Below are 19,680 nucleotides of genomic sequence, written 5' to 3' on the forward strand. Positions count from 1 at the left end.
AGGAAAAAAAGACCACAATGTGGGATTCTACTGATGGACAACTCCAGTGACTACTACTTGTTCCATCTCTGCTTATCAACTGATCTACCCTCCTTCCATGGTACATCAGAGAAGGTAATCTTTCTTTTAAGACTTTGGAGATGATTTGAACTTCAGTATTTGCAGAACCTGCTCCAAACCTCGTGGCACAGAACACTTTGTAGATGAAGCACTGAATTCTGATAAGAGAAAACCATTCCTGACCACATACCACTCCATTTCCTATTCTGGTCCTTACTCATCACAATGAACTCCAGTCTTTTCTAAATTCTAAACTTCCTTGAGGATACACCTGGCAGATTTATTTCTATTTAAGAAAACCACCACCCCACACAGCAGAAAACAGCTTGGACAATAAGCAAAAACCCCCAAAATCACATGAAGTAGCTTAGAACCCAATTGCTCACTTCAGCTGCCATTTCCAACTATACTCCACTGTTACTGAAGTGCAAGCAGCAGGCAATGATTTGAGTTGCCTACATCTAGCATGAAGTTATGTGATGAGTTTACAACCTCTAGGGTCTTATTATGTGCACTGTCATGTTCCCAGCAAAGATTAAAGATGTCAGAGGAAGTCTTTTGGGTTCACACGTGTTCAGAGAAAGGGCCAGAACCACCAAAGCTCCAAGGATCAGGAAAAAAAAAAATTGTGGGGTTTTGGAGACCCATTTCCTTGCACAGACATTGAAACTCACAGCATCACAGAATGAAAGAGGTGGGAAGGGACGTCTTTGAGATCATCCAGTCCAACCCCTTCTGCCAAGGCAGGGTCACCTAGAGAAGATCACACAGCTACACATCCAGGTGGGGATGGAATGTCTCCAGAGATGGAGACTCCAACACCTCTCTAGGCAGCCTGCTCCAGGCCTTCAACTACATAAGTTTCTTCCTATGTTCCAATGGAACTTCAGATGTTCCACTTTGTGCCCATTAGCCCTTGTCCTGTCCCTGGGCACCACTGCACAAAGCCTGGTCTCACTCTCCTGCCACCCACCCTTGAAGTACTTGATCAGCACTGATGAGATCCCCCTCAGGCTGCTCTTCTCCAGAATAAACAGCCCCAATTCTCTCAGTCTTTTCTGATCAGAGATGTTCCAGGCCCCTCAGCATCTCTGTAGCCCTTTGCTTTACCCTCTCTTCAGCGAGTCCCTGTCCTTCTGGAACTGGGGAGCCCAGAACTGGACCCAGGATTCCAGATGTGGCTTCACCAGAGCACAGTAGGGGGCAGAACCTCCCTTGACCTGCTGGCCACACTCAATGCAGGCCAGGAGATCATTTGCCTTCTCAGTCACAAGGACATCATTATCACAACTTTTCCTTCCTGTTGTTTTAGGGTTTTTTACATCCTCCCATTACAATTTTACTCTCCCAAACACTTTCAAAAGACCTATACTGGTCATTTAGAAGCCTCAACTTTCAAGCCTTTGAGGAGAGAGGATTGAGGGAACCACCACTGTGTTTAGCTAAAATAAAGACCTCAAGAATCCACTGAAAAATCATGGAATGGTGGAGGTTGAAAGGAACCTCTGTAGATCATCCAGTCCAACCTCCCTGCTAAAGCAGGATCACCTAGAGAAGGTCACACCGGAACACATCCAGTGGCATCTTGAAAGTCTCCAGAGAAGGAGACTCTACCACCTCGCTGGGCAGCCTGATCCAGGGTTCCAGCACCCTCACAGCAAATAATTTTTACCTCCTGTTGAGGTGGAACCTCCTGGGTTCCAGTTTAAACCCATCACCCTGTATCCTATCACAGAACACCACTGACAAGAGCCTGGACCCTTCATCTTGACATCCACTCTTCACATATTTATAGACATTCAGAGTCACAGAATCAACCAGGTTGGAAGAGACCTCCAAGATCATCCAGTCCAACCTATAAGAAGATCCCCTCTCAGACTTCTCTTACAAGACTCAATGGTCTTAGAGGTCTTTTCCAACCAAAACCACTCTGTAATTCTCCATAATAAACAGGCCCAAGTCTTTCAGCTTTTCCTCGAGAGACATCAAAGCAGTCAGATCCCAGGTGAATGCACAGCTCCTTGCAGTGCCTTTCTCAGGTGAAGTTGGCTTTGGAGGCTTGCAAATGGCAAGCAGGATGTTCCAGTCTGTCCTTCCACTCAGTGTCTTTTGAATTTTGGTTTCTGACACAGAAGCACCAATTCTACAGGAATAGTTACAGCAGCTTTCACCTTCAAGAACTGAGTGAGGGCTTTTCCTTTGTCTCTTCTTGTCTTATCACTCATGAACCAGTAAGTGAGCCCCAGGCACTCGTGGTACTCTGCAGCTTCAGCCTTTCTTTCAATAGCATTCAGAAAACTAAACAAAAGGAAGACAGGGCAAATCAGACACATTCACACCAGCTGCCACACACTGGATTTTATTCTCCCCCCACATCTTCCTGCCAGAGGAAAGAAAAACAAAGCAACAGAAATCTACCTTTTTTCTGCCTGCTCATAGTTCTTTTGGGAGTAATGGATGAAACCCTCCAGAGCATGGGACTCGGCCAGATCAGGGTGGGACAACAGAAGCTCTTGTGAAATCTGCAAAGGAGGTCATTCTTCCCTGGTTATCTCCTCCAGGAAGCCAAGAGCTCTGCTCAGCAGACAGGAATGACAACACAGCACTAACCTTTGAAGCTTCATCCATTAAGCCTTTCTTTAGGTAAGCCTGACCCCTGACAGCTAAAACCACTGGATCACTACTCGTATCCACAATCTAGAAAACCAAGTAAGAAGCAGGACCAAGTTATTTTCTCCCTTGATTAAGGAATCAGAGGTGTCAAAAGTAGGTAGGTTGCAGGAAGACAGAGACAAGAAAACATTTAGAATAGCTCTGGGAAGCCTTGGGCAGAATAATTTTGATGGAGAACAGGTAAAATACCGGAGAGAGCAAGGACAAAAGTACAGAAGTCTAAACAGCAAAGAATGAAACTGAGACAGAAATAGAGAGGCAGCAATTTCTGCTTACAGCTTAACCATCTGATCTGAGCTCTTGTTCATGACTAACGACAAGGCCATGAAGGGTTATACAATTCACATCAAGATGAAAAGCAGCCACAAAACTAGCAAGAACCCAGCAGCACTGAGCAAGGCCAGGCAAGGTTAAAAGGGACAGCTTCCAGAATTAGAATGGGGAGTGAAAAAGAGTTGTAGCAAAGCCTAAAACAAAAAAAGCAAACAAAAACAAAACCAGAGGAAGGACGAGTGTTTGGAGGGAGTTGTCTACTTGGTGGGAGTTGTCTAAACCACACAGATGTAAGAAGGAAGAAAGAGGAGAAATGGACAGCTTAAGTTTTGAGACCAGGGAGATGAGAGCACTTTGAAAAACAACAACAATTCCTTTAAATCTACATTTTCATCAGTGAAAACACCTGCTCAAGTGCTTGGATGGCTTCTTCTGCAGCACCAGCATCAGCTGTTTTAATCAAAGCCTCCGCTTTCAACTGCAGGATAAGGTTCTTCCACCGAAGGCTAGGACCCTCAGCAGTTCCAAGAGCCTGAAGAGCTGTTGACAAAAGGAAAAGTTTCATCCAGTCCAAACAGAAAAAAGAACTACAAAGATCATCACTGTTCCCAAAACCTCCACAAGACTCCAGGATACCTTTGTGGGAACATTTCTCCCCATGACTGCAAGATTTTGTATTTGAGATGATGGAATTATACTCATTACTTTAACACCCAGCTACCCACTCCTGTGGTTTTGCAGTCTGCTTTGAAGAGCAGCAAACTTTACAAGCTTACTACTCAACAAGCTGCCCTTCTCTGCACCTGCTCCCCAGCCCCTCAATGTCCTTGCTGGAGTGAGGGGCCCAAAATTTAACCCAGCACTCAAGCTGCAGCCTCAGCAGTGCCCAGCCCAGGGGCACAATCCCTGCCCTGCTCCTGCTGCCCACACCATTGCTGCTCCAGCCCAGGCTGCTGCTGCCTTTCTTGCCCCCCTGCCCACTGCTGCCTCAGCTCCAGCTGCTGTCATCTACCCCCACAAGACTTCCACTGCTGGGTAGTTTCCAGCCACTCTGCCCCAAGCCTGGTTCATGGAATTGCTGTGACTCAAAGCAGGAGACACCAGCACAAGCCTTGAGATGCTGCTAACTCAGACCTAGCATGCAAAGGCCATGCTGGCTGGACTACATAATGTGGTGCTGCACTTCAGTTAGCAGTTACCTTTATTGCAGGACTGGAGAGCATCCCTGTGCCTGTGAATTCTCATATATGCCTCTGCCAAATAATGCCATGCTGCTGGACACTGGCTGGTCTTCTGCAGACCTAACAAAAGAAGAGTTTTTAAAAAGGCTCTTAAAAAAGGAAAAAAAAAAGTCACTCTTCCTGCAAAGATTCTGTAGCTGGCAGATGTTGTATTGTGATACAATGGCAGCCAAACCACATTATCAATCACATATCAAAGCCTGCAGTTAATTCTTCCTTTGAATCTTATTTTAAACTGGTTTAGACATAGATGCCTCCATGCAGCAAGGCAAAGACTAAGAAGCACATATGCCTCAGATAGGCTTCATTCTGTATCTAATATCACATATGCAGAAAAGGGAAAAAAAGTGAGAAAATACTTTAACATTTCAGGTGCATTTTGGTTTCAAGAAGGAAAAAGTCCTTCATTCTGATCAGACATCAACAGCCTGTAGACCTCTTTATAAAGTTCTCAGAAGCCACAAAAGGCCTACAGACCTTCAAGACAGCAAAATAAAACCCACCATGATAGAAAGAGTATTCACTGAAAGTTCCTCACAAACTTGTCTTAAAGACTCAGTAATAAAACTGAATTTGAGTGACACAGAACATTGGGTCCATGTTTCTATTGGTATCTAAAGATAAATACTGCAAGATTTATTTAGTTATTAGATCAGCCAAATTTTATGAAGAGTTGTTTTGTTGGTATTCCTGGAAGCTTCAAAGCCAAATGCACACATTGGCTTACAGGGGAAGACATTACTGCCAAACTGCATCCATTTACACACCATACCAAGAGCCTTGCCCTTTTGCATTCTCCCCTTCATGACCAGATCATTACACATAAAGAGATAAAATTATCTGGGATATGCATCTTTTGTCAAAGACAGGTTGTATGTTTTGGTGAAAACATTAAAGCCATAAGGGTTTGCTTTCCATGGAAGACTTAAGCACCTGAGATGTGCATTTCAGAGTCACTTCACTGTGTGTAAACTGTTGTAGAATCTGAAACCCAGTGTCAGAAGCAATCTTATTCTAAACCTGGATGAAAAAATCTCAGCACAGCCTGGCTCCTGATTGCTTAAATCTCAAACGCTTTCTTAACCAGCTGTTTTGAATTTCCCATGGCCAACACAGTGAGAATGGCCAATCCTTTCTTCCCCACCACCAATGACTTGCAGAGGGCTTTGCCATTTCAGTAGAAGCAAGATAAACAACAGAACAGTAAAACAACCCTTCAGAAAACCTGGCTGCTGTAATAAATAAATAAAAAAACCTCACAGTATTTCTCTTTAGATACCAATACAAATCCCAATGTAAGTGTTAAAAGAGGTCTTAAAACAATGTCACTTCCACAGGAAGTCATCTTCATTCAGGTATGGAAATGCAGTGACTGGATTAGAGGAGCTGCATTCTATTTTACTTTGTAAACTACACATTCCTTCATGCCTGTATTTAATGCTTCATAGAACCACAGAATAGTTTGGGTTGGAAAAGACATCAAACATCATCCAGTTCCAACCCCTTGCCATGGATAAGGACACCTCCCCCCAGCACAGCTTGCTCAAGGCCTCATCCCACCTGGCCTTGACCACCTCCAGGAGGAGGCAGCCACAGCCTCCCTGGGCAGCCTGTGCCAGTCTCTCCCCACCCTCACTGCCAACAATCTCTTTCTCCTCTCCAGTCTCAATCTCCCCTCTCCCAGCTCAAATCCATTGTCCCTCATCCTGGCACTCCCAGTCCTTGTCCAAAGTCCTTCCCCAGACCTCCTGGAGCCCCTTCAGGTACTGGGAGGCTGCTCTGAGGTCTCTTTAGAGCCTTCTCTTCTGCAGGCTGCACAGCTCCCAAACTCTCCCAGCCGGTTCCCACAGGGAAGGTTCTGTAGCCCTCTGATCATCTTTGTGGCCTCTTCTGGACCCTCTCCAGCAGTTCCATGCCCTTCTTGCAGGTACTTCCCCAGCAGCAGTTAGATTAAATAAAGCTCAAAGTTGACCACACCAAAATACTGCAGAGCTGATTACAGCAGCAATGACAGAGTTGTTATACTTAAAGCTGTATTTAAAAAATGAAGTCAATGCCCAGAGAAAATGTTGAGTGATCTTTCTAAGCCTAGCTGGTCTCAGAAGTGGCAGAGTGCAAGTGTTAGATTCCCAAAATATCCAGCACGAAGCTCTCTGATGTTCAAGTTACAGACTGCTGACACCTCATACAGCACATTTACCTTCAGTAAGATTCTTTATGGCCTCCCTGTATTTCTTTTCTTGCAGGCATTTGATACCACAACTAATGATGCCTAGACCATTGCTTGCATCCATCTCCAAAAGCCTGGAGAAATAGTCCAGGGCCTCTTCTGACAAATTACCTGTTTTCAGCAAAAGAAGTATTTTATAGAGTTTTAAGTTAAACAAAAAAATACAGCAGCATATATTATCTACATAACTACGACCCCTGGCTCTTTGAGCTCAAAGCAATGCATTCATTAAATAAACCTCTTTCAAAGGTACTACATCCTGATCACTCTCCACCTCCAAACCCAAACAAGCTGGAATTTGAACACCCAGATCCACCAAAAAAAAACACCCAAACTGTCAGTCTGAAACCTGAACTTTTAATTTCTCCTGTTAAACTACTACAGGTGCACTTGCTGTATTAATAAACAACTAATTCCTTCTCATGCTTTTCACTTAAACTCAGCTGAATGTCTGTGTCCAGCTCTGCCTCAAATAAATCAATAAAACAAATTCCCCCCCAGAGCAGGCTTTCTGTAGCCCCAGATGGACTGCAATGAGCTTGCTGAGGAAATCTTGCTGTGAAACCACCTCATTTCATGGCTTGGCCTAGTTTTAACTGATGCCACTCACTTTTTAGGCTTGTGTTTAGCTGTGATGGAAGAACTGGCACTCCTTGCTTACAGAAGCTGCTGTGATGAGCAGCAGCATTCTGTAAACCACTGCTTTCTTTAAAACTATTATAGCTGCCTTTGATTTGCATTTGGTAAAGGTGACTGACCAAGCATCCCAGCTACAAACCCACAGATCTGGGGCATGAAGGATTAAGAGGGGATTGGAATGACTCAGATATAAACGAAACAGCCTTCTTATAACCTAAGCACCATCCTCCCCAACCCAAGGTGGCCATGGGATGGTGAGACATTGTCAGAGCACTGCTACACAAGAGCTGTGCCAGCCAGATGCTCTTTTTCCCTTTGGGATCAGTTTCTGCATGTTTCTCCCAGCAGTGAAGCATTCTGATGTGGAAATGGGAGTCTGGGGCTCACCTGTCTTCATCCTTTCAAATCAGAATGAGAAGCTCTCTCTCTTGTTTGTGTTGTTCCTTATTCCATGAAACCTACCTTGAGAACTGGACAGGGCATTCTTCTACCTAAGCTGAAAGTGATTACTCTTTGTAGAAACCAGGGGGGTTCTGCCTGATTTCCTTTCCTTGTTTTAAATACTGTCAATTTCTGATGCCTTAAACAATAAAACGAAAGACCAAAATTTAGTAATCTTTTAAAATGCTGAGGAAGTGTCCAACATTGGCACAATACTGTTCAGTGAGCTACTTAAAACAGCAGCTGTACACTTTCAGACCCCTGTACTACTGCAATTCCCATGTTTTTACCCTCAGAGATTGTCCTTTCCCAACTGGAACAAATCCCTAAACAGATCTGTTTATTCTCTGTTCACCAGGCATCCTTCTGAAGAGAGTTTCACAAATATTTGTTGGTTTGGTTTTTTTTCAAGAGAAAATTTCTGTGTGAAAAACAACCCAAGTATAGCCCATCCTCAGCCTCAGAGCACTGTTTAACACTCTCCATTCCCTCTTCTAGCCACCACTTATTTGGATGGACTGCTTTTGAGGGTTTTTTTTTAAGGTATTCTCTGTGACTTTGTGTAGTGACAGGGCTGGATTTACCTCTTTTTTTGCCAATTTACAGTCACTATTCAGTAACAGACTAGGAAAGAGCAAGTTCGTTTCCAGACTGGCAAAAAACATAACATGAAATTAAATAGTGCCCTTGCACTGGGTCATGAGGGGTAAAAAGATGGTCACAAAACTAACTGTAAAGGACGTGATTTAAGCCTCCAGAATGTTTCAATCCATCCTACTCACCTGACTGAAGGAAGTGCAAGAACAGTACTTCTAAAGGATAGCTGACAGCAGGATACAAGGCCATCATATCCTTACAGGCCTTCTCCAACTTAGCTGCTTCATGAGGAAACTTAAAAGGAAAAAGGTAAGATAGTTATGGGTGTGAAGAATCAGATGTGGGATGTCACACCTTCTGACTGATGAAGACAAACATAACCTTACCTTGCTCAAACACTGAATGAAGTCCTTGTAGAGACGTTGGTGGTCCTCACCAGGAACAGTGTCAGCAGAGTTCAGTGCATGCTCAAATGCAGACAAAAGCTGAAATGAGGAGCATGACTTGAGGAAAATGTTATAGCTGGAAGGTACCTGCAACAATCATCCTGGCTGACCACTGCCTGACCTTCAGGGCTGGCCAAAAGCTGGAGTTTAAAGCTCAAGCATGTTATTAAAGATCAAAAGTTAAAGCATGTTGTTAAGGGCACTGTCCAAAAGATCTTAAACACTGACAGGCTTGGGGCATCAACCATGTCTCCAGGAAGCCTATTCCAGGTTTTGACCACCCTCTTGGTGCAGAAATGGTTCCTTCTGTCCATTTTGAAGCTCCTCTGCCACAGCTTTGAATCATTCCTACACATCCTATGTCCCCTATGGGGACAGGCTGGGAGAGTTGGGGCTGTTCAGCTGGAGAAGGCTCCAGGGAGACCTCAGAGCAGCCTTCCAGTAGCTGAAGGGGCTCCAGGAGAGCTGGGGAGGGACTTTGGACAAGGGCTGGGAGTGCCAGGATGAGGGAGAATGGCTTTGAGCTGGGAGAAGGCAGAGTGAGAGTGGAGAGGAGGAAGAAATTCTTGACAGTGAGGGTGGGGAGACACTGAAAGAGATTGCCCAGGGAGGTTGTGGCTGCCTCCTCCCTGGAGATGTTCAAGGCCAGGTTGGATGAGGCTGGTGGGAGGTGTCCCTGCCCATGGCAGGGGGGTTGGAACTGGATGATTTCTAAGGTCCCTTCCAACCCAAACTATTGTATGATTCTATGATCCTGTTGCTGGATCACAGGATGTCAGGGGTTGGAAGGGACCCAAACAGATCATCAAGTCCAACCCCTGGATCCCAGGGAGAGGAGCTTAGCATTTACTTGTCCACATCCTCTCCTCAAGAAGTTCAAGGCAGCAATGAGGTCAGTCCTCAGCATCTCTTCTCCAGACCAAACAAACCCAGAGACCTCAAGTGCTCCTCACAGGACATGCCTCCCAGTCCTGCCATAGCCTAATGTTACTACCTGGAGTCTACTCATTAAGTTTTCACTAGTGCTGTGAACAGAGAAAGCCACAAAACCACTTCCTCATGGTGTAGTGCTATTTGAACAGAAGCCAAAGCAGGTTCACTGTCTGAAACAGCAGCAGTGGTTTGAAACTGCAGCAGGGGAGACTTAGGTTGGACATTTGCAGGAACTTATTCACTACAAGGGTGGTAGAACATTGGCACAGGTTGCCCAGAAGTGTGGTGGAGACGTTCAAGGTCAAACTTGATGTGGCCCTGAGCAACTTACTCTAGTTGGAGGTGTCCTGCTCCCTGCAGAAGTGCACTCTGTGACTCTGTGAAGCAGCCACACACTAGGCAGGCCGAATCTGTAACGACACAGATCCCTCACACCTACTCCTAATTCAAACAAGGACTTGGCACCACAAAGGTGTCACCTCTCCTCCCTATTCAAGTCTAGAAATGTGATCTTTCGTTTCTTAACTCCTCACATTTTCGACAACACAGACACCACAGAGTGCAGGGTACCCAAGTAAGACGAAGCTGTGCACAAAGGTGTCCACAGCTTCTCAGAAATACTACATGGGCCACTGCCTTCAACACCACTACCTTCCAGGTTCAGGTGCTTTACTCAAAAGTGCAGTAAAGCAAGCTGTGGATTTGTGTGGGAAACCCATTCCTGGTATTTATGCAGCTTTTTGGGTTTAATCTTTAAACTTCTTGTCCTAACAAAAGAACAGAGTGCTGCCTGCAGCACCTCTTTGCTATCAAAGCTCACAAGGTACAGCACTTGACTTCTCAAAAGGCAGAGATCCAGATTCAATTTCCCACTGCCTGAAATTATTTCAATTTCTATTTTCAAACTTTCTGGAGCCCTGCAATCAACCAGGTTGGTGATGAGAAATTTCAACCTTACTGTTGAAGGAGGTTCATCTGGTAAACCAGGTAATTTTGTCTTTGGACACAGAGAACACAGGTTCAGTAGAATTTAAGACCATTCTATTTGCTCCAATTAGCTTTGACATTCTCCTAAGAAGTGAGGGTTTAAAAATCTACAGGAAAAGACCTCCAAATCTGAACCAAAACACTGCTGTCTAGGGTAAGCACCAGGTACAAAAAACTGGAAAACCAGCACGAAGTTCTCTATTCTACCCTGGAGGTAAGCAGGGAGAAGGTTTGGGTTTTTTAAGAATGCCTGCATAGGGTTTGCTTGGCAAGGATTGGGAGCAGGGAGGCTACAGAGGTGGCTTCTGTGATAAGCTGATAGAAGGTTCTACCATGTCTGAGAGAGCTAATGTCAGACAGCTCCAAGACAGACCCACCACTGGCCAAGCTGAGCCCATGGTGAGGGTGGTAGCACTTCTAGGACAATATATTTAAGAAAGGAGGACAAACAGTGTAAAGGCCACAGCAACTGGAGAGAAGGGTGAGAGTTATGAGAGAAACAGCCCCATGGGCACCAAGATCAGCGAAGATGCAGAGCAGAAGGTGCTGCAAGTGCTGGAAAAAGAGATTCCCTTGCAGCCTGTGGTGAATATCACTGTGAGGCAGCTGTACCTCTGCAGCCCATGGAGGTCCACAGCTGAGCAGATATCCACCTGCAGCCTTTGAAGGACCCCACACCAGAGCAGGTGGATGCCTGAAAGAGGCTTCCCCCATGGGAAGCCCACACAGCAGCAGGTCCTGGCAGGACCTCTGAACTCATGGAGAGAGGAGCCCATGCTGGAGGAGGTTTGCTGGCAGGACTCATGAGCCCATGGAGGACCCACACCAGAGCAGTTTGTGAAGAATTGCAGCCCATGGGAAGGACTCACACCGGAGAAGTTTGGAGGCCTGTCTCTGGTTGGAGGAACCCTACATTGGAACAGGGGAAGAGTGTGAGGAGTCCTCCCCAAGGAGGAAGGGGCAGCAGAGAGAACCTGTGATGAACTGACCACAAACCCCGTACCCTGTCCACCTACACTGATGGGGAGGAGGAGGTGGAGAAACTGGGAGGAAAGTTAAGCGTGGGGAGACGGTGGGGGAGTACTTTAAAACTTAGGTTTTATTTCTCATTACTCTGCTCTAATTTGATTGGCAATAAATGAAATTCATTTTCTCAGGTCAAGTCTGGTTTGTCCATGACAGTATTTGCTGAGTGATTTCCTGTCCTTATCTCAAGCCATGAGCCTTTTATTTTATTTTCTCTCCCCTGTCCAGCTGAGGAGGGGACTGAGAGAAGCAGCTTTGGTGGGCACCTGGCATCCAGCCAGGGTCAACCTAATCCATTATTAAAGCTTATGAGTGATGCTTCTTGTAACATGCAGAGGTAGGACAATGCAGCAGGGCAAACCTGGGCTCCTGTAGAGCTTAGCAGATAACTGATGAAAGAGTTCAAGGATGACTGCTTGGACTTGTCTTGTTCTACCTAAGGCCCACCTCAGACTGCTGCACCCTCTGTTTCTGTCAGAAGTAAAAACATCCATCTCTTTCTGAGGAGTTTAGGACCACTGAGCATTCAGGAGACAAAGTCACAAGGTATGCATGGTTTTTCAAGGCTCATTGGATGCAAACATCACAGAGCCACCCAGAATTTCCTGAGTTGGAAAAGACCTCAAAGATGATTGAGTCCAATCATCAGCCTCACACTAACAAGTTCTTGGCTAAACCATGTCCCTCAGCACCACGTCTACATGACTCTCAAACACTTCCAGGGATGGGGACTCCACCACCTCCCTGGGCAGCCTGTTCCAACCCTTGATCAGCACAGCAATTGTTCCTCATGGCCATCCTAACCCTCCCCTGGCACAGTTTGAGCCGATTTCCTCTCTTTCTATCAACTGATATTAAGGAGAAGAGACCAATCCCCACCCGGCTCCAGCCTCCTTTCAGGGAGCTGTAGAGAGCAATGAGGGCTCCCCTCAGTGCCCTCTCCTCCAGACTAAGCAATCCCAAGTCCCTCAGCTGCTCCTGTAGACCTTTCACCAGCTTTATTGACTTTCTTTGGACACATCCTATCACCTCAATGTCCTATACATGCATGTACCCAAAAAAGTAGGAATGAGAAGCATTACCAACTGCTCAGTCTTATAATCCTGGTCCTGTGTACTGTCCTTCAGGAACTGGATCTTCTTCTTCCAAAGCTGATGAAGCTCTGCCTTTTCTGCACCTTCCTCCTGTTTCATCTCTATGAGCTTCTGCCATAACTCAGCCACCTGTAATGTAGACAACAGAGCAACATTTAAAGTGACAGCCCAGATGTACAGTCCCAAAGCACTGTGTAAGGCTGTCCACCATCCAAGGTAGAGTCAAAGAGGTAATACTCAACAGTATAGAATTACAGAATTATTTTAGTTGGAGAAGACCTCTAGGAGTTCAACCATCAACCCAACCCCACGTGGCCACTAAACCATGGCCCCAAGTGCCATGGCCACACCTTTGTTGAACACCTCCAGGCATGGGGACTCCACCACCAAACTGGGCAGCCTGTGCCAACCCCTGACCACTCTTGCAGCAAAATTATTCCTCATGGCCAACCTAACGCTCCCCTGGCACAATGTCAGGCCATTTCCTTTCCTTCTATCACCTGAGACTAGGGGGAAGAGACCAACCCCACCTCGCTCCAACCTTCTTTCAGGGAGGTCTGAATTCTGATTCTGATTACTGGAGGAAATCAACACTAAAAGTAGAACTAGACAGTCATCTGACAAACTCCCAAGCAAAAATTGGAAGCCTTGCTGCATCTACAGCACTATGAATCATAGAATCATAGAATCAGTCAGGATTGGAAGGGACCTCAAGGCTCATTCAGTTCCAACCCCCCTGCCATGGGCAGGGACACCTCACACCAGATCAGGCTGGCCAGAGCCTCATCCAGCCTGGCTGCAAAAACCTCCAGGGATGGGGCCTCAACCACCTCCCTGCACAACCCATTCCAGGCTCTCACCACTCTCATGGGGAAGAACTTCTTCCTCACATCCAGCCTGAATCTCCCCACTTCCAGCTTTATTCCATTCCCCCCAGTCCTGTCACTCCCTGAGAGCCTAAAAAGTCCCTCCCCAGCTTTCTTGGAGCCCCCTTCAGATGCTGGAAGGCCACAAGAAGGTCTCCTGGGAGCCTTCTCTTCTCCAGACTGAACAGCCCCAACTCTTTCAGTCTGTCCTCATAGCAGAGCAGCTCCAGCCCTCTGCTCATCCTGGTGGCCCTTCTCTGGACACCTTCCAGCATGTCCAGATCCCTCTTGTAACAGAGGCTCCAGAACTGGATGCAGTACTCCAGGTGGGGTCTGACCAGAGCTGAGCAGAGAGGGAGAATCACCTCCCTTGACCTGCTGGCCACACTTCTCCTGATGCAGCCCAGGCTCTGCTTGGCTTTCTGGGCTGCAAGTGCACATTGACAGCTCCTGGTGAGCTTCTCCTCCCCCAGCACCTCCAAGTCCCTCTCCTCAGGGCTGCTCTCCAGCCAGTCCCTGCCCAGCCTGGATTTGTGCTTGGCATTGCCTCCACCCAGCTGCAGGACCTTGCCCTTGGTCTTGTTGAACCTCCTGAGGTTGGCTTGTGCCCACCTCTCCAGCCTGTCCAGGTGCCTCTGGATGGATCCCTTCCCTCCAGCCTGTCCAGGTGCCTCTGGATGGATCCCTTCCCTCCAGCCTGTCTGCTGCACCACACAGCTTGGTGTCATCAGCAAACCTGCTGAGGGTGCACTCAATGCCTCTGTCCATGGCACCAACAAAGATGTTGAACAAGCCTGGTCCCAGGACTGATCCCTGAGGGACTCTGCTTGTCCCTGGCCTGCACTGGGACATGGAGCCATTGACAGCCACTCTTTGGGTGCAGCCATCAAGCCAGTTCTTTAGCCATCTTGTGGTCCCTCCATCAAACCCATGTGTCACCAGTTTGGAGATGAGGATGTGGTGTGGGACAGTGTGAAAGGCTTTCCTCAGGTCCAGGTCAATGACATCAGTTGCTCTCCCCTCATCTATTAATGTTGTGACCTTGAAATAAAAGGCCACCAGGTATATCAGGCAGGATGTGCCCTTGGTGAAGCCATGCTGACTGTACCCAATCACCTCTTCACTATTCTTCTGTCTCAGAAGGACAGAACAGAAAGACAAGAACAGCAGCAGTCCATGTTGAAATTCCAGTGTGGAAAGCTCAACAGGACTGAAGAGAAAATAAGACCCTGGAGCCTAACCTGTGGTTTCCCATTGCACATGGAGCAAGGCTGCCTTCATTTGCTAAGCTGTTTCATTTTCAGACACCTGATTACCAAGGGGCTTTGGAGATAACTCCTAGTCTTGAATCTGATGCTAATCAAAACACAAAATGTTTCACTTTCCATCGTTAGAGGGAAGGGGAGAAGGTGACGCCTAGCAAGACCATGCACCAGCTGCTAAGAAATCAGCTTTTTGAAAGACGAAAGAAGGTGACAGCATAACTGCAAAGGTATGGATCCTGTAACATTACTACAGGGACAGCAGCATTGCTGCAGAACCATTCACAGATTTAACTGCTCCACCTCATGGTACACTGACAGGAGCCATGAGGACCTCTGCAATGGTCCTGCTGACCTGGACTTTGGGAGTGCTAGATTGGCTGAAGCTTTGATTCCCTGGAGAAGCTTTGTGTGTCCTTGTATTTGTGCATGGAATGCAGCAGCAAGACACAGGCAACTGAGTTCAGGCTGTGTACAAATTCCACCTTACCCTCTGGCACGAGTCATAGAGTTGTTTGGGCTGGAAAAGTCCTCTAAGATCATCCAGTCCAACCTTCAACCCAACACCACCATGGCCACCACACCACGGCCCCAGGTGCCATGGCCACACTTTTTTTGAACACTCCCAAGGCTGGGGACTCCTCCATTTCCCTGGGCAGCCTCTGCCAATCCCTGACCCTCTTGCAGCAAAGAAATTCTTCCTCATGTCCAACCTCAACCTCCCCTGGCACAGTTGCCAGCCACTTCCTCTTATCACTTATTCCTTGGGAGAAGAGACTGACCCACACCTGGCTGCAGCGTCCTTTCAGGGAGCTGCAGAGAGCAATGAGGTCTCCCCGCAGCCTCCTCTTCTCCACGCTAAACACCTCCAGCTCCCTCAGCTGCTCCTCACCAGTCCTCTTCTCCAGACCCTTCCCCAGCTTTGTTGCCCTTCTCTGGACATGCTCCAGGTCCTCAATGTCCTTCTTGGGATGAGGAATCCAAAGCTAACTGCAATTTCATACTGTGAAGTACCAGGAGAATCCAGGAAGGCATCACCACACCAGTGAAGGGCTCATCACATAGCTAGAACTGGCCTAGCCGGCAAAGGACACTTGACTCCTGCCTGTAAATGTGATTTTGGGATCATACTGGACTTGTAGAACTAAACCAGAGGTATGATGTTCTGCCCTTCCAGCCTGCATACTAACTGTGTAGTTTTATCAGTTCAGCTGATTGCATTCAAGTCTTACACAGTAGAAAAGAAAGGAATATAGTAAAAAAATCAGTTTTCCTGGCTGTGGTTCACAAGGAAATCATAAGAGGACCAAAACTTCGACAAAAAGTAGTTGGTTCTGATCAGATGGAAACTTCCTGTTAGGAAAGAGAATGTAGCCAACCTACCTCTAAGTATTTCTTCTCTTGATGATAGAGTTCTGCAAGCTTGTTACATACATCACACCATTTCTGCTTGTCACTACTGGACAGGAGAAAGGAAGAAAAATCAGAAAATTCCACACAGACAAGACAAATTTTCTATGTAGTAGAAGATTTTTTTTTCAAATTCTGACAACGTTTTTAGCAGGTTCAGTTGCCAAACAAATATTTAAGATAAATAGATCACCCTGAAAGTTTCAGTCACTGCTTCTGTGAGAAAAAAAAAAAAAACACAGGATCAAGAAAAGAAACAAAAAACCCCAAAATATATTAACAAAAATAAAACAAACAAACAGAAAACCCAAGAGAAAATAACCAACTAACCAAACAACAGCCAATAAAACCAAAACAATCAAAAACACACACACAAAAAAACCACCACAGCAACAACATAAAAACACAACAAACTTTCAGGATTATATTTTTCTTTTTGCATTATTTTGGTATGGAAAAAACCCAAACTGAACACTCCAGGCAGCCACAGAAAGAGCTGAGAATTAGATTTTAGAGCTTCACCTGTATGACTCATATGACATTTACGGTGTGATCTTAAAGCAGAGAGAAACAAGCCTAGTTATTAATGCAGACAATGAACTATCAGAGCTAAATGCTCCAAGGCAGTGACGTCAGACAAACAACACAGAGTAACAAAGAATTCTCTAAACCACTAACTTCAAATACAATTATTTTCAGAGTTTTTGTCCTATTAAAAGGGACAGGATCAAGAAACCTCCAAGTACTGCAAACCTTAGCAACAAGTCCTGACCCACTGATGTGACAAGACTTTAACAACAGAAAAGCTTATCCTGTGTATTCAGCCATGGCATTCACTGAATTCTCATGAATTGTCAATCTCAGACTGAATCTTAGTCTCAGTCTTAGATATCCTTTACCTCTTGTAGAGTTCCAAGAGCTTTTGGTAAACCTCTGCCATGTCTCCTTTGACATCTGCTTGGTTGGATTTCTCATAAAGATTTGCTAATCCCTTTAAAAAGAAATAAAGATTTTGTGTTAACAGCACACTGCAAGCTTTGCCTACGAATGTTATTTAATTGCCTTTCATAGGGTCAAGTGATAATGCAGTAATCTCTGAGCAGAATCTACACCGATATTCTGTACAGCTCTCTGAATCAACTTAAACTGAAACCTTTCCTCACTTTCTTAACTCATGCCAACAACTATTTAAAACTTACATCATAGAATCAGAGTGCTTTAGGTTGGAAGGGACCTCAGAGATCATCTGCTCCAACCTTGCCACCATGCCCAGGGACACCTCTCAACTAGACTTGGCTGCTCCAGGTCTCATCCAGCCTGGCCTTGAACACCCCCAGTGAGGAGGCAGCCACAACCTCCCTGGGCAGCCTATGCCACAGTCCCATCAGCCTCCTACTGAAGAACTTCTTCCTCAGCTCCAGTCTAACCCTGCTCTGCCTCAGCTTCAAACCATTTCCCCTTGGCCTGTCTCCAGACACCCTCACGAAAAGTCCCTCTGCAGCCTTCCTGTAGGATCCCTTCAGGTCTTGGAAGGCAGCTCTGAGGCCCTGCCAGAATCTTCTCTTCTCTAGGCTGAAGAATTCCAGCCTGTCCTCATATCAGAGGTGTATATATTACATGATCCCATCTACATAACAGACAACATACAAAGCACACTCAGTCATATGACAAAAGACCTACCTCCAAGTGTAACAACATACAGTAAGACAAAAATAGACCCTGTTTTCTATATACCTTGTTAGCAGGCATTAGCAAGTATAGTTTGAAAGGTATTTATATTAAAAATACTGAAGAACCCTACTACTCCAGAAACCTACCCATTGCTGGCATCAGAGATACAGAACTAATGTGCAACCTTATGCCTCACAGGTGTCCAAATAACAGCTTCGTGTTGTAACCACACAGGGTTACAAGCTGTCCTCCACACAGCAGCTATTTTAAAGGTCTATTATTGCCTTTAAGTAACAACTAATAATTCGGTAACAACCCCCTGCATGCTGGGAGTTTTAAACTTAAGTTCTGAGTAAAACAGTTTCTTTCCTACCAGAGAAGCAGTGTGAAATGTTTCCCAGAAATTACTTGGCACAAATTAATTTACTGTATCCAGTTTGTGTTTCACTGCTCGCTGGTCACACAAGAAATACAAACACAGTGAAACTAAAGTTCACCCTGCCACACATGCACCCACCCATGGCTTTACTACAGACACATAATACAAACCTCAACTGCTCTGAAGCTTCAGCAGAACTAAGGGCCTGAAGAAAACACATTGCCTGTTTCTGTATTTAACACCCAAATAAGACTTCTCGGGGGGGGGAAAAAAGGTGAATCTGGACATTCACATACCTGCCATGCCAGTAACTGGTTTGGTTCATATTCAATAGCCTTCTTGTATGCTCCTTTGGCCTGATCAGGCTGCTCTAACTCAGCAGCTGACAGGCCAATAAATACCCAAGCATTGTAGTTATTTTTTTCTTGCTTCAAGACTGCCTAGAAATATACAATTTTAAGTGAAACTGATGAGTGAAAATGCATCTTACAGATCCATGCACTAAGTTTCAGCATTGCAGTTTGGTGAATTATTCTGTCTGTCAGAAGTAATTTTTAGGTAAAGGCTAAGATTAATAACTTCAGCCTTCCATGCCAGAGAATGCTTCACATCTGAACCTTTCTGCCAGTGACCATATTCATAGTTCAGCAATGAAAGTCTGGATTAAGAATTGATTTTTATCATCCCAGATTTAGTATTTTTGTCACCACATAAGCAAATGCAAAAGGCAAGAGGAATAAAGGTAAACCTTTAGGGCAGGAATGAAGTTAGTTGCCTGAGGGCAACTGCAAAACCATACAGCTGCAGGGGCATGGGAACAGCAAACTACATGTGCAGAAAAGCATTAACTTGCAAGTGAAAGTGTAATTACCTTGCAATGTTTTAAGGCTTCCTTATAATCTTTATTTCGTATTGCTTCTCTAGCACTCTTCAGCGCAGCCTTCACCTCCTTGTTTGACATTGTGGCTACCAAGGAAAAGAAAAAGGACATATAATTAGTTATTTTTTGGTTAAAAAGATGTATTAAATGCAAAACGTTGTTTATGTCCTACTGAAATTGCACAGAGAGTAACTTAAACACAGAAATAGAGAGCAACAGGCCAAAATACATACAGCACTGAAAACTGCTGACACAAATACTATGGTTAAAACTAGTCGCCAGCCAGGATTAAGTCAACACCCCAAACAGATAATAAAAACTAACCATCCCAAAACAAAATTTTGGTTAAGGTTTAAGATTAAACTTAAACAGGAGGAGAGGTGTTCTATGACAGGCACTTTAATGAGACTCCTAGAAACACAGCCTGTAGGCAGTTTCTTTTTAAAGAGAAATTAGCAAGCAGGGAGCTGTGCTTCAAAGGCATCTTAACCAGGACATGTTTTCATAGGATCATAGAATGGTCTGGGCTGGAAGGGACCTCCCAAGGTCATCCAGTTCAATCCCTCTGCATT

At 45.4% G+C, this 19,680-nt stretch overlaps 1 protein-coding gene across 6 annotated transcripts in view; it reads right to left on the reverse strand.

The window, feature by feature from the left end:
• SKIC3 (SKI3 subunit of superkiller complex) overlaps positions 1-19,680 on the reverse strand; it is a 58,110-nt gene that overhangs the window by 31,981 nt on the left and 6,449 nt on the right. For 3 of the 6 annotated variants that reach the window (XM_054398363.1, XM_054398361.1, XM_054398362.1), the window contains 13 exons: positions 19,100-19,194; positions 18,525-18,668; positions 17,078-17,169; positions 16,152-16,227; positions 12,629-12,769; positions 8,541-8,639; positions 8,340-8,448; positions 6,448-6,588; positions 4,206-4,307; positions 3,413-3,546; positions 2,671-2,757; positions 2,479-2,582; positions 2,232-2,358 (listed from right to left, as the gene is read on the reverse strand). In XM_054398363.1, the coding sequence (XP_054254338.1) occupies positions 2,232-2,358; positions 2,479-2,582; positions 2,671-2,757; positions 3,413-3,546; positions 4,206-4,307; positions 6,448-6,588; positions 8,340-8,448; positions 8,541-8,639; positions 12,629-12,769; positions 16,152-16,227; positions 17,078-17,169; positions 18,525-18,668; positions 19,100-19,189 (1,446 nt within the window). In that variant the 5' untranslated portion in view covers positions 19,190-19,194. Of the gene's footprint in view, positions 1-2,231; positions 2,359-2,478; positions 2,583-2,670; positions 2,758-3,412; positions 3,547-4,205; positions 4,308-6,447; positions 6,589-8,339; positions 8,449-8,540; positions 8,640-12,628; positions 12,770-16,151; positions 16,228-16,700; positions 16,777-17,077; positions 17,170-18,524; positions 18,669-19,099; positions 19,195-19,680 lie in introns of those variants that run through there. The other 3 variants (XM_054398364.1, XM_054398366.1, XM_054398367.1) reach the window with 3 other exon arrangements.

Source organism: Indicator indicator (genome assembly GCF_027791375.1).
Source record: "Indicator indicator isolate 239-I01 chromosome Z unlocalized genomic scaffold, UM_Iind_1.1 iindZ_random_scaffold_137, whole genome shotgun sequence".
Taxonomy (NCBI): domain Eukaryota; kingdom Metazoa; phylum Chordata; class Aves; order Piciformes; family Indicatoridae; genus Indicator; species Indicator indicator.